General features: G+C 30.6%; 1 protein-coding gene across 2 annotated transcripts; it reads left to right on the forward strand.

The window, feature by feature from the left end:
* Positions 1–6,102: 6,102 nt before the first annotated feature.
* On the forward strand, positions 6,103–9,164 carry LOC145581757 (uncharacterized). Of its 2 annotated transcripts, none has more exons than XM_081638785.1 (7): positions 6,103–6,529; positions 6,632–6,712; positions 6,863–7,036; positions 7,311–7,481; positions 7,792–8,004; positions 8,086–8,174; positions 8,257–9,164. In XM_081638785.1, exons 1-7 carry the CDS (start codon positions 6,430–6,432, stop codon positions 8,944–8,946), a joined length of 1,518 nt encoding a protein of 505 aa, XP_081494911.1. In that variant the 5' UTR covers positions 6,103–6,429; the 3' UTR covers positions 8,947–9,164. The 2 variants fall into 2 exon arrangements, with proteins under 2 accessions (XP_081494911.1, XP_081494910.1); XM_081638784.1 differs by having other exon boundaries at positions 6,105–6,529; positions 6,860–7,036.
* The last annotated feature ends 7,261 nt before the right edge of the window (positions 9,165–16,425 follow it).

A 16,425-nucleotide genomic window follows, 5' to 3' on the forward strand; every position in this document is an offset into this window, starting at 1 on the left:
GACCATCTTCAACAAGATTGGAATCTTAATTAGCCTTTAGGATCAAGTGTAATTAATGTTATTACACAGATTTACACGTCTTATCCAGTGATAAAAACACTGCTTCGTTTGCTTGGTAGGTAAATATGAGATTATGCTTGGTTGGAAGAGAATTCTATTTCTATGAAAACTAGTTGGAAAATTTGTTTAAAATAAGCAAACCTTTGTTCGGTCTTCTCAAAATAAGCAAACCTTTTGATTAACATAGTAAGTTGACCTTTATTGGGTATTTTCTGTAAATAAGTCAGATGACCTACAACCTACCAAATAGGTCACTTTTTTCCTAAATTTAATTAATTTTTTTCTTATTTTATATTTGATGATTAATTAAATTGTATTAAATTAAAAACCCACCGCATACCAGCGCTCTACCCCCATTCGTGCCAGCCACCGCACAAACCACATCCCCCAGGAGTATCTAAAAAATTAGGGTTTTTTTTTAATTTATTTTTTTATTTTTTAATCTTGAAAAAGTGTTTTTTTTTTTTTTTTTTTTTTTTTTTTTTTTTTTTTTTTTTTTGAATAGGTGTTTTTTTTTTAAAAAAAAAAAAATTTACAAAATTTTAAAAATTAATTAAAATAATATATTTTAATTAAATTTTTAAAAATTGGCTAACCACACAATGACATGTGGCATAAGCAATCCAAACAACCGGTTACACTTAAAAGAAATCGGTCATGACTTATTTTGAGAAAATACCTCATAAAGGTTACTTACTCTAATTTAATCAAAAGGTTTAGTAATTTTGAGAAGATCGAGCAAAGGTTACAAATTTTCCAACCTAGTTTATCCATTTTCCTTTTTCTATAGGGTTTGAATGATTTTAAGCTTTTAATGTATAGTGTGACAGTTTCCTAATTTCTTCTCCATCCCACACCAACCTCCTTGCTTCCATATTCCCTTAAATTATTTGACAAGGAACCATGCATAGGGAGGGTATAAAACGTTTTGTTTTATTCCGTAGAGAGTTATTTACTGATGTATATTTCAAGTATTAAATTTACGGAACATGTTATATGCAACAGCTTTACACAAGAATATCTAAAGATTGAGAATAACTAAGCATCAATTATACAAGTTTATGCAATTTTTTTTGTCAAATTTATTCCAATAGTATGGACTTGTTTGACAATTGGCTGCTAGATGTTGGCTGTCGGCTGGTTTGGTTGGCTTGTTTGACTGACTGTTTATTTGACTTTTTTGTTGGCTGTTTGACTTTTTATTAGTTTAAAAACATATTATGTTTGGTAAAATTGGTTGTTGGATGTTATTAGTAACTTAGGTAGCGAAAAGCCAAAAGCTAATTAGAGTAGCCTTTTCATTTTGGCTTAAAAGCCAGCTTTTCAGCTGGCTGAAAAAGCCATTTACCAAACACAAATTTTGAATGTTTAACCAAATGAAAAAGCCAAAAGCCAAAAACCAATCAAAAAACCAATGAAAAGTCATTTATCAAACAAGCCCTATATTGTACACCAATTTAGAGTTGTATACTTGGTACAACATTACCTTGTTTTTATTCCTTTCAATTCCTAGATTTATTCCAAATATACGCTAAGAATATTGCTAGTATTTTACAATTCATCTTAACCCCACTACGTTTGGACACAAGCTTTGTATAATTATATGGGGACAATGGTGACATCAATTATTACTCCGTACTTGTTACAATTTAATTGGTTGATATGCAAAAGCGAAATGAGAATCAGAGTTCATGTAAGTATATTATTACTTGGACTGGACTGTTATTTTGGATGGATTTGTATTATTCTGATCTTGCTAGATTACAATAACTCCCTTATTAGAGAAAATCCATTCTTTTCCTTCACATGTTTTTTTACTTTAGTCCTTTTCACAGATTTTCTTTGAAAATCATTTGTGATCTACAGAGTATACGTAATGAAACTTATAATACGGAGTATTCATCTTGATATTAATAGATGTATTTAGGAATGAAAAGCATGACTAAAGAATGTGTCACGTAAAATGAAGTGGCAAAGGAATTATGTTTGAATGCTCCCTCACAAGTATAAAGGGGAAATAGACCAGAATAATGCCAAGATAACTTTTATGGAATTACAAATTTGAGTTAAACGATATAATTTTTGAAATTTCATTCTTCGTATACACTAATTTTGTAGCCATTATACCTTTGCTAATGCATGTGATCTTTCTAAGATTATTTCTTATATTACTTCATGTTATTAAATTGTTAATATAGAGGATAATATCTTATAATCATATATCATGCATTTTCATATTATGAGATATTGATACGTAAGACAAGTATAATTACTGATTCCAGAAACATTAACATTTTATTTTGAATTAAGGAAAATGGAAAGATGAAATGTCTTTCATTTGGATAACGAATGAAGAGGGAAGGAAATTTGAGAGATGAAAAATAGAGGGATTAAATAGTAAGATATTAATCTATCTAACAACGAAAACATTTGAAAGGACAACTCATCATTTTTTCCTCCCATGTCTTTCCCCTTACCTCCCCTTCTTTTTCTTTCCCCTTTTTTTATCCAAACACATACTGTAAATCATACTTTCACAATTAATTAGAATATAATCAATGCTCACATTCTCTGTTGGATGGATATTTGCTCAACTCTCATTCATAATGCTTTGCTTTAACAATGTAGATTGGAAAATTATTTTGAAAAGTACAAGGACTTTTATGGTATTTTAATTATAAAGTAAAGTGAGTGGATGCCAAAGTATAATTTAGATGTATATGAAATTACGAATAATGAGCATTCCTTGTAAGTTCCAAACAATAACTTCTCAATTGTTGACGATCCTATCTTTACGTTGATGGAGGGACACATTATGATGTTACTTGTTCAGTTGTTTGCTAGTTGTTACTACAAATTTTGTAATGGAAAGGATTAAAGTTAAATTTATATGGAGTATGCTCTTTCATCATTGATCTTGGAAATTGAATATGACACATGAACGAATTGGACCCTACTTTTAATTACCCATGCAAAACAGTGAGATTCATGTGTTAATTAATTAATACTTTCTCCGTTTTTTATTGTTCTATTTTGTAACTTGACATAGTTGTGAATTAGCAATTTTGATCCTGAAAAATTCGTACTTCGTTTATACTCGATAATAGTGTAAATGTAAATGTTTTGAAAACATGTATCAAGCCGAGTTCAATGACATTTGAGTCATTTGACATAACTATGCTTTTAGATCATTATGTATGTATAACAATAACGATCATATTAATGTTTCCGTAAAATATCAATAGTAAAAATAAAATAACAATAACATTCGGTTTGATGTAAAGTGAATTATCTATATTAAATCCTGTGGTGGTACCCAATATATGAAATCGTATATTACTATATCATTTATCATTAAAATATTTCTACATACAAAAATCATGAATGTAGTTCCCTAAGGCTAAAATTTGCCGAAAATCAGCAAACAATTCCAAATTCGAAGTATAACCACTCTTCTCGTGAAATGGTTTTAACACTCTAATTAATTTAGGACATTTTGATTGTAAAAGCACAATTTTCTATGCACAAATTAAAAAAAAAAAAAAAAAAAAAATTCCTTCCTCGTTTTCCTGCTCTTTCCTCCTTACTTGAAAAACAGAATTTCTGCAATATTCAAAATCTATGTTCTTCAATCAGTCTATTATTAAGAAATTTTGTTGAATTGAAGAGCTAATTGTTCAAATTACCAAAATCAAAAATGTTAAAACCCTAAAAATCAAATTGAGTGTTTTATATTTGTGAGAATCTGATTAAATTTGAACATCAAATTGAATGACACGAAATTTGATGTAAAAATTACTTTACTGATAATTAATTGAGCTTTTTTTATGAAAAAGGATATTAACATATCGTTGTGTAAAAATAACAAACATTTTAAAAAAAATAATAGTAGGTTGAAGCAAAATAACAAAAAGTCCAAGTAAGATATCACAATCTTTTAGCAAAATAACAAATGATTTCAATAAAATAACTCAAGCTTTGTGTGAAATAACACAAGTTTATAATAAAATAACACGGGCTGATGTTTACAAAAAATAACACTGGAATTTATCAAAATAACACATGGTTTAGGTAAAGTAACACAATGTTTTAGCAAAATAACATAAGGTTATTTTAGCAAAATAACACAAGGTTTGCGTAAAATAACATAATGTTTTATCAAAATTACATAGTATTTTAATTAGTAAAATAACATAAAGTTTTCGTAAAATAGCACAATGTTTTAGCAAATTCAAAAATAACAAAGATTCTATTGAATCAAATCAAATGAACATATTTAGTTCAAATTAGCAGTACATTTTCAATTACTTTAAGTAAAAACAAAAACAAATTAAATCTACTTACTTTGTTTTGCTCATTCTTATTCGCTATTGTCGTATCTTTATATTATTCATGAATAACAATCATTTTTTATGCAGTAAAATTGATTTTCAACTTGGATTGAGCAATTTTGTGCTTATTTGAGTGTTTAAAATAATAACCAAAAGAATTTTTATGGTTTTTATTGAGAAGAATGAAAGATTTGATGATGTTAAAATGGTGGGTTGGGAAATTAAAGAGAGAAAAGGTGGGGAGAGAGAAAGTGGAGGGAGAAATGAACTTGAACTTTTGATTATTTTAGATTTATTTTCATTTATGTACTCTCGTAGAATTTTGTTTTAAAGGTATGTTATTTCACTTAATATATTGGAGTACCATGAGCATGGTACTCCAGTAGTTCCTAATACTAATCAGTCCACTTCTCATAATTTCCCTAAAACTTCTCATAATTAATCAGTCCAATTAAAACTTTTGAAAAAATGGCTCCCACTTAAACCATCAGTCCATTTCTCATAATTTCCCTAAAAAAAAAAAAAAAAAAAAATCTGAGAACTAATTAATTCGGCGAATTTATGACATAGTAATTTACTCTCCAGGATAGATTATTAATGGTTACACTAGTTGTGTACCAGTACCATTGTTATAGTTGGAAGTCCCAATTGTTGGTCAAGGTTTATTGAGTCTCTAAGCCTTATACTTTAAAATTTAAAGCACTTTCCTCAACAATTTGGACCACTGTTTTTTTTCTTTTCTTAAAAGACTTTTTTTTTTTACTAAACATGGTCTTATCGAATCTAATTTTACATCAGAAGATGTTATATAAAAATAATTCATCGTATACAAGTAGATTGTTTGGATGTTACATGCAAAAAGTTTAGACTTACATCTATATGATTCTCCTACATTCTATATTTCTATTTTCCTAAATAACCATGTAAGAACTTTTAACAACAATTATAATTTTCTTGTAATTTGGTACACTAATATATTCGTGCATGCACGAGATGAATCAGAAAATTATTTTCTTTTATCTATTTCTTTTCCCTTTATATATGTAGTTAGATACAATGTATGAGAAGTTAATTCAATCCTTTATTTTTAATTCATAAAAGAAAGTGTGTAAAACAGCAAGAATGAATTGTATAAGCACTTACAAATGATATTTATTGCCAAAAAGGAAATCATTCCTCTAGTCTTTACGACCTTATTATGTGCTTAGAGGCGTGATTATTACTAATTGACTACCTTAAACAAAAATTATTTATGTATTCACCTAGATACATGTACAATTCAGTGCATAAGGTAAGATGCTGTTGGTTTACATAGTTGGTAGGTGAATCACACTAGCTGACATTATAAGACACATCTCGTGCATAGTCACAAGTATATGCCCATGCATCTCGTGTGCTAACACATATAGAGTATATGCCCGTGCTTCTCATGCGTCGATACATACACAACGTTATATCATACGTGTCATCTTGTGCGTCAATACAATGATACATATACAACGTTATGTCCTACGTGCCACCAATAAGGTAGCTAGAGTAAGAAATAGGCAATAGAAGTGCATAGTGTACATAAATATAATGAATCCAATTACAACTTTATTAAGGCGGTGGCTTACCTCACTACACACACTCAAAGATTTACACATTTAAACACTCTTCTTTCTCTCTCTCTCTTTCCTTGATTTGCTGTTGAAAACACCCCCTTCAATAATCTCACGGTCTCACCAGTTGTACTAATTCCTTCATTTATTAACCCAGATTTCAGATTCTTCTTCATTTACACTGTTTTACACTCTCTTCCCCACTCACTCTTTCACTCACCTTTTTGCCCTTTCTCTCTATCTTTTTCTTCAATTGTCTCTTTCCTCTTCTCAAAAAGCAAATCAAAAAAGCTAAAAAAAAACTTAAATTAATCCTAAAAATTCCCCTTTTTTTCACAATTTTTTGGTCACAAAACCTCTTAAATCATCTTCACTTTCTTCACTAGGGTTTTTACTGATAATGCAAACCTCTTGAAAAATCAACAGCAAAAAAAGAAATGGTGTTTTTGATGGGTAGGAAATGTTTGGTTCTTTTTCTCTCATTTTTGCTTCTTTTTTCTGGGTTTTCTTCAGTTTCTGCTTCTACCCCACCTGCAAGTAAGTAATCCCACCTCAAAAATTACTTCAAGTTCTTCACATTACTATTTTCTTGCTGATTTTTATTGTAATTTAACACTGATTTGTTGATTTTTTTTGCAGAAATTGTTAGTGGGTTCATCTCAAATTCTTTAGCTAGATTGATGAAGTGGGTGTGGTCACTCAAAGCTACAACCAAAACAGGTTATAATACTAATTATTTTATTTTATTTTATTTTTTTATATTTTTGAGATCTTAATTATTTTTCAATTTATTTTTTTAATTTGAGTGTTTTGAGAAAAATGTGGGTTATTATTATATTGATTAGTTTTTTGTGATGATGATTACAGCAGTTTCTGGGCGTTCAATGATGAAATTTGAAAGTGGGTATTTAGTTGAGACTGTATTTGATGGAAGTAAGCTTGGAATTGAGCCTTATTCTGTTGAAGTTTTACCCAGTGGAGAGCTTCTTATTGTGGATTCTGCTAATAGCAATCTTTACAGGATCTCTTCTGCACTTTCTCTCTGTAAGTGTGCTTATTTAGGAGTATTAGATTCATGGTATTAGTGTTTTTGCTAGTTGAGGGCTCGTTTGGTATCACTGTCAGTTTCCGGGATCGAATTTGATTGCAATTGTATTATTGGGTTGTTGATTTGCTTTGGATGCCAATTTGATTCTTATTTTTGTGATGCTTAAATTCGTTTATACTTATGTAGTAAGTGGTGTATTTGTGTGCACATGTGCATTGTTTATTTGGGTGGATCCTGAGTGTGGTTTATGGTGATAATGCAATAATGCAGACAGTAGACCTAAGCTGGTTGCTGGATCACCTGAAGGATACTCTGGACATGTTGATGGGAAGTACAGGGAAGCGAGGTTGAACCATCCGAAAGGTGTTGCTGTTGATGACAGGGGGAATATATATGTCGCGGATACTATGAATATGGCAATCAGGAAGATCAGTGATACAGGTATTTCAGAGACTTGTGTATGCTACATTGAGTAGATTATTGCCAAATTGTCCATTGTGGACATGAAGAACACATTGGAATTAGGATGGAATGATAATTCGTGTGATTGAACTCTTTTTCATTCGGATATAGTCTTGTATGAAGCTGATAATCTGATGGTAGATTGAAGAGCTTATAATAGTAAAATGTCCTGATTTATTGGTAGAATGTGATATTTTTCAATCCTGTTTTTACTGAATAATTGTGGGATGAGCTCAAAGCTGACTTGTTAAGTGCAGAGTATCTAGACTAATCGTACTATTTGTTTCAGGAGTCACAACTATTGCTGGTGGGAAATGGAGTAACAGAGGTGGTCATGTTGATGGACCGAGTGATGAAGCAAAGTTCTCCAATGACTTTGACGTTGTCTATGTTGGAAGCAGTTGTTCTTTGCTGGTCATTGATAGGGGGAATCGGGCGATCAGGGAAATTCATCTCCATTTTGATGACTGTGCTTATCAATATGAAAGCAGCTTCCCTCTTGGTAAGCTAAGGCAGATTTTATAATCTACTTAATCTGTCTGGTGACATTGCTTTTGCTCATTCTTTCGTGTCACCATTACAGGAATTGCTGTACTTCTTGCTGCTGGATTTTTCGGCTATATGCTGGCCCTATTGCAGCGGCGAGTTGGTTCAATTGTGTCTTCTCAGAATGTAAGAATTACCTTCCCCTCCTAAATTGCCATTTTGGGTGTAAAAATGCTATGCAGTATGTGACTTGTTTACTTCATCACAGGATGCCAAAATAACAGAAAACACTTCATCTAGTCCATACCAGAAGCCTCTTAAATCTGTGAGGCCCCCATTGATCCCTACTGAAGATGATACAGAGAAGCAAGAAGAAGGGTTTTTCGGATCACTTGGGAAGTTGCTTGCCAATGCTGGCACAACAGGCATGGAAATAATCGGTGGCATGATTCCAGGTATTAAAAAAAAGCCAGTGGTGTATCAATATAGGAATCAAGGACCGTATCATCAAACCAATAATTGGCAGTCACCAGAGAGTTTTGAGATACCCAAAGAAGAGGAGCCTCCTTCAATTGAAACTAGAGCGCCCACCCCAAAGAAAACCTACGCCTTCATGTCTAAGGATGCAGAAAAAATGCAGCAGCAGCTGAGGCAAAGCCGAGTTTTCTACAGTGGTTGGGACACAGAATTTCAGCAACAGCAACAGAAACTACAGCAGCAGCAACAGCTGCAGCAGAAACATGAGAAACATCAGTATCGTCATCAGCATCACTCATCTATCCCTCAGACTTACTATGAGCAAAGCTGCGGGAAAACCAACGAGATTGTGTTTGGGGCAGTCCAGGAGGAAGGACAACGTGAATCAGTTATTAGGCCTACTGATTATGCTATGGATGCATTCAATCAGCAAAATATTCGGTTCAGAGCTGGGTACGCCCGTAGCTTGTCTTATACATAAGTTAGATCTTCGATTTGTTGGCACATATATGTCGTACCTATTATCAATTCCTTCAAAAACATAGTGAGCGGTAATTCGGTATGGTGATCCCTTTTTGAAGTAGGAGTATTGGGGGGGTATAATCTCACTTGGTGATTGTTACAATGTTAATGCCTTTTGTTTGAGAAATAACATCCCCTATATATTGAAGTTAGTAATATATTGTCCATTTTCTCCAAGTGCTTTTGATCTCTTATTTTTTGATGACTTTTGATCCCAAGTATATCGAAACTCTAAAATCCCATAAATGTGAGGGATGACCACCCTCAATCCCCAAATCCCAAGTACACATTTTGTCACCATTTTTGGTTGCTCATTATGTTCATTATGTACAAACTCAATAATTCAATTATTCTCACTTCACACACATTAGTGGTGCAATTATTATGGTTGTATATTGTATTCATCAACGCCCCTTATGGCTTCATTCTTTTCACCGGTATTTCCCTTATCTGAACTTATCGAAACAAACAAGGACGTCTTGTACCTATCCTCAAAGTCTGAAACTGGAGTTTCGACTTTCAAAATCAGTTTTCTTGTACAGCACAGAACTCGATGTGATCAATCATTGTCTTGTTTAACCTTGCATCAAGCTGATCCAAAAACAACACATACACACAAACAAACCTACAAACATGCATACATACAATAATACATACAATATGCATACATTCTTTAACATAACTAGAAGCCAAATATACTTGGCAAGTTGCTAAAATATAATTGGACTATTAGTCACAATAGCATGGTTCTTGCTTTGGTGCAATTTTAAAATTCCAGATTCCCGGGGAAAACCATGGTAGCAGCCAAGCAGAATTAACATTGTTTATGAAGAAACAAAAGAGTGTCAGATTTGAGTGCATTCTTGTCGCAAGAATATGTGCTGACTGCTGAGAAATTTCATCAGTTTCTCACTGTCAGATGCTGCAGTCTTATGAAAAACATACGTCCTCGCCAGCCAGAAAGGGTAGGGCATTGTGCATGTGTTTTATTTTATGTTTTATTTTTATTTTTTCCTGCATATGAATTTCTATAATGGGTTTGTTCAAAGTGTTAATTATTTGGGTTTTGAATGTGATAGTATGGACGGGCAACTTGTAGGTTATGTAGGTCTATGAGACACGTACAACAACTTCTCGGGATTGGATTGGGAAAAATCTTAATACGTCCTAAAGATATCTATTAACTATTCCTAAAAACACAGTATTTTCCGCCTAAATGCAAGATTTTTTTTTTTTTTTTGTGTGTGTGGAGAATTTAAATGCTGAAAGCTTTCACATTATAAATAAAACCTATCAATTTATCTTAAAAATTTTAAATATATATATGTTTTTTGAGGCCAAATGAGCTCCTACATTGAAATATATATTAGATGACGTTGAACTATACTATTTTATTATTTTGATGAAAATCTAAAATTTTAAAATTTTAAAATTATTATTATTATTATTCTTATTATTTTTTACAAGGTGCATAATTTTTATTTAGGTTTTATATAAATCGTACATCACACGGGTTTTAACCTAGTACCCTACTTATAAAAAAATTACTATGATCTATCCAACCCTAAAAATTGGATTATTACTCGGTATAATGTGTTAATTAAATTTGGATTTTGGAGGGGGAATTATTTGAAATGTTGTCCAATCACATCGAAAGATTTATCAATAATTATGAGTTTGTATATAGTTGCATTTTTACCTCAACATAGAGAAAGCAATGAATTAGTTGAGGAAGTCCTAGTTCTATCACTTTGCCATTTATTTATCATATAATAAAATATTACATAGTAAATAAATCAACAAAATTATCTAGTTATAAGACAAATTCGACTCCGTATCAGCAATTGCGGGCTCATATTTGATAAAAAGTTGATGATTTATTTACAGCTTTATCAATATATCAACCTTTTTTTTTTTTTTTTTTTTTTTTTTTTTTTTTGAATAGATCACCCTTTATTAAATTTATATCTAATATATGATTACAAATGTGGTGTAGCTTATGTGCCCCAGTCGGTTGTACATATACTAATACTTGCAAGTTATATCAAGATTTGCATTCAATACCCACTTGCAAGTTGCAACCATTGGCATCACAAGTCATAAAGTAATCACAAAAATAAGACATTCCTATCTAACATTATATTACGGATAATTATAATGACTAATGTTTTTTTATGAAGCCTAAATATAAGACCTTGAAATAAAAAGATATATTAATCCCCGTTCTCTTTATCTTATTTTTGCTGAATTAAAATTATTTTTACTGAAACAAAATTATATTTACTCAACTTAAATTATTTTTACTGAACTTAAATTAATTTTACTGAACTGAAATTATTTTTGCTGATTTTCTATTATAATTCTTCTTTAAGAAAACTGAATTTTACTGAACTGAAATTATTTTTACTGAACTGAAATTAATTTTATTGAACTGAACTTATTTTTACTGAATTGAAATTATTTTTACTTGATATTATTTTTTTTAAGGTGAAGAGAACATGACCTTAATTTAAATATTGATTATTTACAACGTGATTGTGACATGTATTTCTAAATTTATTCGAATTTAAATATATTAAATCTATATTACAAGGGTAAAAGCTTTATATATTATTACCCTTATAAATTGTTGCTAAAAGATATTTTGGATTCTAGTAGATCTTTGTAGATAAAATTGAGATCAACAATTCAACACACTTATTGTAATTTAGGAAAGTTTTTCTTGATACAAATTGTACTCCGTAATAATAAATGAAAGGAAAGTTAATTTAGTAAGAAGTGTTTTTTCAAATAAGAAAAAAAAGATAATAAAGTTTCCAAGTTTAATTAGCTAATTAAGAAAGCTTTTCTTACCCCTGCAATACGAGCACAAGTCATGGTTTGCCGCCTTATAGATTTCATATTTAGGTTTGGATTAGGAAATTTTTATGCTTGGTGACCAAGCTACCTCTCCTATATATATATATTGCCTTGATTATCAATGAAAAACATAAACAAGCTAAGCAAGAAAATCCATCCTTAGACCTTAAACACTAAACCATAAACCCGTAAACGAAGTCGAAAATATGGCTGCTGTTGAGATTTTTTGTGCTGCGAATACATGGTTTGTTGATGATACTAATGTCCAATGTGTCACGAAACAGAAGACGAAACCAACCGATAATGGTGCTGTGTTGATGTTCAGTCCTCGGACTGGAAAACTGTTCTTGAAAATTATTGACACCAGTGAATTTGCTGCAGGACAGGGTCTGAATCTGCTAGCAGAGTGGAAAACAAGTGTAGAAATCGCGGCTATTGTTCGAGCTTTTCCTCTTGAAGGAAAGCCGAAACAGATTGTTGTAACTCGTAAAGGACTGTTGGATTCTTTGAAAGTTCAATTGCAAGATTCACCTGACATAGTCATCAGAGCCTGTGAACTGCAACTCCCTATTTACGCCTCATTAATAACAGACAAACTCGGTAATTTGCTTGATAGCTTGAACTTGGGTACAACAGAGAAGCCACTGACGGTTTGTCTAAACATCTATGATAACTGGTTGGTTGAGGGTTGCTCTTCATACTCTGCATTCTGTCGATTTATACTGATATGTCGCGCACTTGCTGTCAATTGTCAGAAGGCGAAGATGTTACTGAACCCTGCAGACAGTGCTGCAGTCACTGAAGTACATAAATTTTGGCCTTCGCTTACTAAAGATCAGTGGTTGAATGTAGAGGTTTCTATGAAGAGTCTAATTTTTTCGGAATATACAAAGAAAACGAACATTTTGACATCTTCCTTGATGCAGTCTCAGATTCGCGATACTCTTCTTGGAGCTCAGAACACTCCTGCAACAAGACAGTAGAATGTAGATCGATTAAGACTAATGAATTCAGATTATTTGTTAATCTTTCCAAATTAAAGTAGTTTAATTTCTAAATTTAAGATTGTAGTCGTAAATTGTCAGGGTGTACAATGATGATTTCAGACAGTAGCTGAAACAAACACCATTAATTTGTTTTAAATTTTTTGATATGTATGTATTATTGTTCTTGCATGATGGAATTCATGGTATAATGATCTTTCTTTTCATCTCTAATTCTGTATTTCTTCGTATATATATTCTCGCATTTTTTAATTTCAACTAAGATTCTTATGATTTTCAATTTTTTTTATACTAATGTTACTAATTTTATCTGCATTCTTGTTTTATAATTATGCTAAATGCAATTTTCTGATTATTATCACAATGTTAAATTTAGGATATGTTTCCTATTTGCAATTGATGGGAGTCATGGCCTCAACGTATTGTTTAGCTTTCCTTCTTAAATTAAACTAGCCTTTTGGCCCGTTCGAGGCACGAGTTGTTACTTGGTTATTTCATATGTAGGTATGCTTTTCAATAATTGAAACTTTTGATATGAAATACGAAGTAATTGTTTCATTGCTAAAACTTAAAAGAAAATAAAGAGTGAAGGTAGAACTGTAGAAGAAGATCGAGATGAAGGAATTTAGTTAGGTATTTATACATAAAGATTGTGGGATATGAAATGACATATCGGTTTAAGTTACATTTTAAGTCTAGGAGTTGAAAAGACATTTTTTTTTTAATTCATATATTTATGTGATGTGTATTAAATGGTTCAACTTGATTTTATTATGGTGGAAATAAAACACTTTATTTTCTTACTTAAATTTGCAAGTTATAGAATGCATAAAGACTTAAACAAAAAGATTAAGAGGGGTGACATGTGTCATACGGGGTAATGAGTGAGTAGTCACTTGTGATGACATGTGTCATATGATAAATTTGTGGTTTGTGTTTTTAAATATTAAGTATAAATTAAATTAATTCAATTCATTAATTAAAAGCCATAGCATTTAGCTTTCATAAATTAATTCGAGCTTTATTTTTAAGTTGCCTTGTGCTCAAAGTTACGAAAGTATGCTGGTAAAGAGTCGAATAATTATACTTTTCCGTTCATTTACATGTATCATTTATCATGGTGTTATGATTGATCCATATGTTCTAATTTGATCAAAGTTATGGAAGTGTTCCTCTGTCTAGGTTATATTTGGCTGAAAATTATGCTATTTTCGACAAAATCATATGATTTATCTTCATAATTTGGTATTTTTGTTGATCAAATTGCAAATTTTCCATTGATTTGCATTAATCATTTATCAAGGTGATTTTTGAACATTTTATTGGTAATTTTTAAACATATTGCTATAACATTTTATCATTTATTAATATTATTATCATGATGATTTAGTCATTAAATTTTGTCATATGTTTTTCGTATCTATTCCATATGGGTTTACTATGTCGATTGTAAAATGATACGGATTCCTAGGGCTGTATATCGGTACAAATTTTTACCTACATCCCACGGCAGGGAACACTGCATGCACCCCCACCCTCCGCGCGTGTTCTGCTCCTGCCCCTTTTTATTTACGAATTTTTATAAAATGTTCATTTATGTATTGATAAATGTTCATTTGTATATCATAAAATGTTCATTTTTATAACAAGGAGTTTTTCGTTCAAATTAATATATATTTTGAATTGAATTTTAACAATTTTCTATAAATAAAAATGAGAGCAAATCTATTTATAAAGATTGTTGCATTCAAATTATTTTTAATTTAAGAAGTATTTCATCATCCAATGTTCATTTTTGTTTATCCGTGAATTTTATTTTATTTATTTTATTTTTATTATTTTTTTTTTTGGCAATTATAATTTGAATATTAATCCTTCTACAAATGAACATAAAGTCCATCTAAAATGAACATTTACGATAGAATAAATGTACTAGTCAAAATTCACCGAATAACAATTTTAATTAAATTATAATATAATTATGGAAAATTCTTATAGCATAATTTAATTATTATAATAAGAATCACTTCCATTAATTACTACAAACTCTAATTGAAATTCTTATTAGATATGTGAAGAATTATATTGATTATATTAATAAGTAAATGAACATATACTAGTATATAAATGAAAATTTACCAAAATAAAAATGAACATTCATAAAAAAGAAAAAAAAAACAAAAAACAAAGAAAAATTCATTACGAACTAAATTTACATTTCTATAATTCTACAAAATAAATCAAATTATTCATTATATATATTAGGGCAATTGAACTCTATTTTTAATTTTTTGTCCATTAATTGTATAAGCTATTAACACACAACAAGTTAAATCAACTTAAAATAGAGTATATAAAACATCATTCTATTATAATCTTAAGAAATCATTATTACCAAGTAAAATTATAAAAAATCATGAATTACTACTATTGAAATATCATATTATTGAAGAATAAGGCAAATAAAAAATTAGGGTTAGATCTTTTTTTCGAAAAATAAACAAAATCATCAACTTACAATTTGATTGATGGTCATTCTTTTGTACAAATTTTCTTTGATTTTTTGATTTTTTTCTTTTACAATTAGAGATCTAAGAGCATTTTGATTTATTTTTCAAGAAATATTTAGAAGATTTTGGTAGTCTAGGAGAGAGAAAGTGGTAAAATTATGAGGAGAAAGTGGTAAAATTATGAGGAGAGAAAAAAGTGGTAAAATTATGAGGAGGGAGAAATTTTAAATGTTAGTAAAATTATGAAGAAAACTGACAACTAAACTTGAGTTATGAAGAAAATTATAAGAGGAGAGAGAAAATGTAGGAAACTAAGGGAGGGGGGAGTTGTAAGTATTATAGTAATTTAGTGGGGGGGGGGGTGGGGTGTAGGCAATGATGCCTAAAGGGGGTGTAGGTAACAACAACTAGTTTATCGGTTCAAGGTCGGACCGAAAATTAGAATTTTAAGAATCGAAGACCGGACCGATTAAGTTGGGACCGAACTCTGACCGGACCGAAAGAATCGGTTTAAAACCTAGACCGGACCGTTTTGGACCGATTTAAAATTTTTTTAAAAAAAGAATTCTAAAATTTTAATAATTTTATGGAAAACTTGAAAAAAAGTTAAGGAAAAACTATAATTTAAAGCCTTTTTTTTTTTTTTTTTTTTTTATGTTTCGTACCAAAAAGCTCATAACATTAAAGTTTTCTAAGTTTATTAAGGATAATCTTAACCGTTATTTAAGGTTTCACGTTTATTTTTAATTAAAAATCGGTGCGGTCCAAGACCAGTTTTTATAGAGTTTTGGATCGGACCGGAAAAATAAATTTCCAAACCCGAAGACCGGACCGAATTATTCGGTCCGGTCCATTTTTTCGGTCCGGACCGATTTATGAACACCCCTACAGATTCCTCTACTATTTCACAAATTTATGTGCATATTATAGCGAAGGTACAATCGCTACGAAATAATCCCTAAGAAAAGACAATTTTCTTGTAGTGTTTCTTCAATACTTGTTCTTAGTTAATCTTGTCAATTGCCTAATTTCCCCCGATTTCCTTCAATATTGTTGTAATTTCAA

This window comes from Chenopodium album, chromosome 15 (genome assembly GCF_948465745.1).
Source record: "Chenopodium album chromosome 15, dcCheAlbu1.1, whole genome shotgun sequence".
NCBI classification, from domain to species: domain Eukaryota; kingdom Viridiplantae; phylum Streptophyta; class Magnoliopsida; order Caryophyllales; family Amaranthaceae; genus Chenopodium; species Chenopodium album.

What these genes read in the sequence shown, in the direction of transcription:
- LOC145581757 (XM_081638784.1), top strand. Translation starts at nt 6,430, where the DNA reads ATGGTGTTTTTGATGGGTAGGAAATGTTTGGTTCTTTTTCTCTCATTT. An exon ending in CAGGAAGATCAGTGATACAG is followed by an intron (nt 7,482 to 7,791) that starts GTATTTCAGAGA and finishes TATTTGTTTCAG; the next exon opens with GAGTCACAACTATTGCTGGT. An exon ending in TGAAAGCAGCTTCCCTCTTG is followed by an intron (nt 8,005 to 8,085) that starts GTAAGCTAAGGC and finishes TCACCATTACAG; the next exon opens with GAATTGCTGTACTTCTTGCT.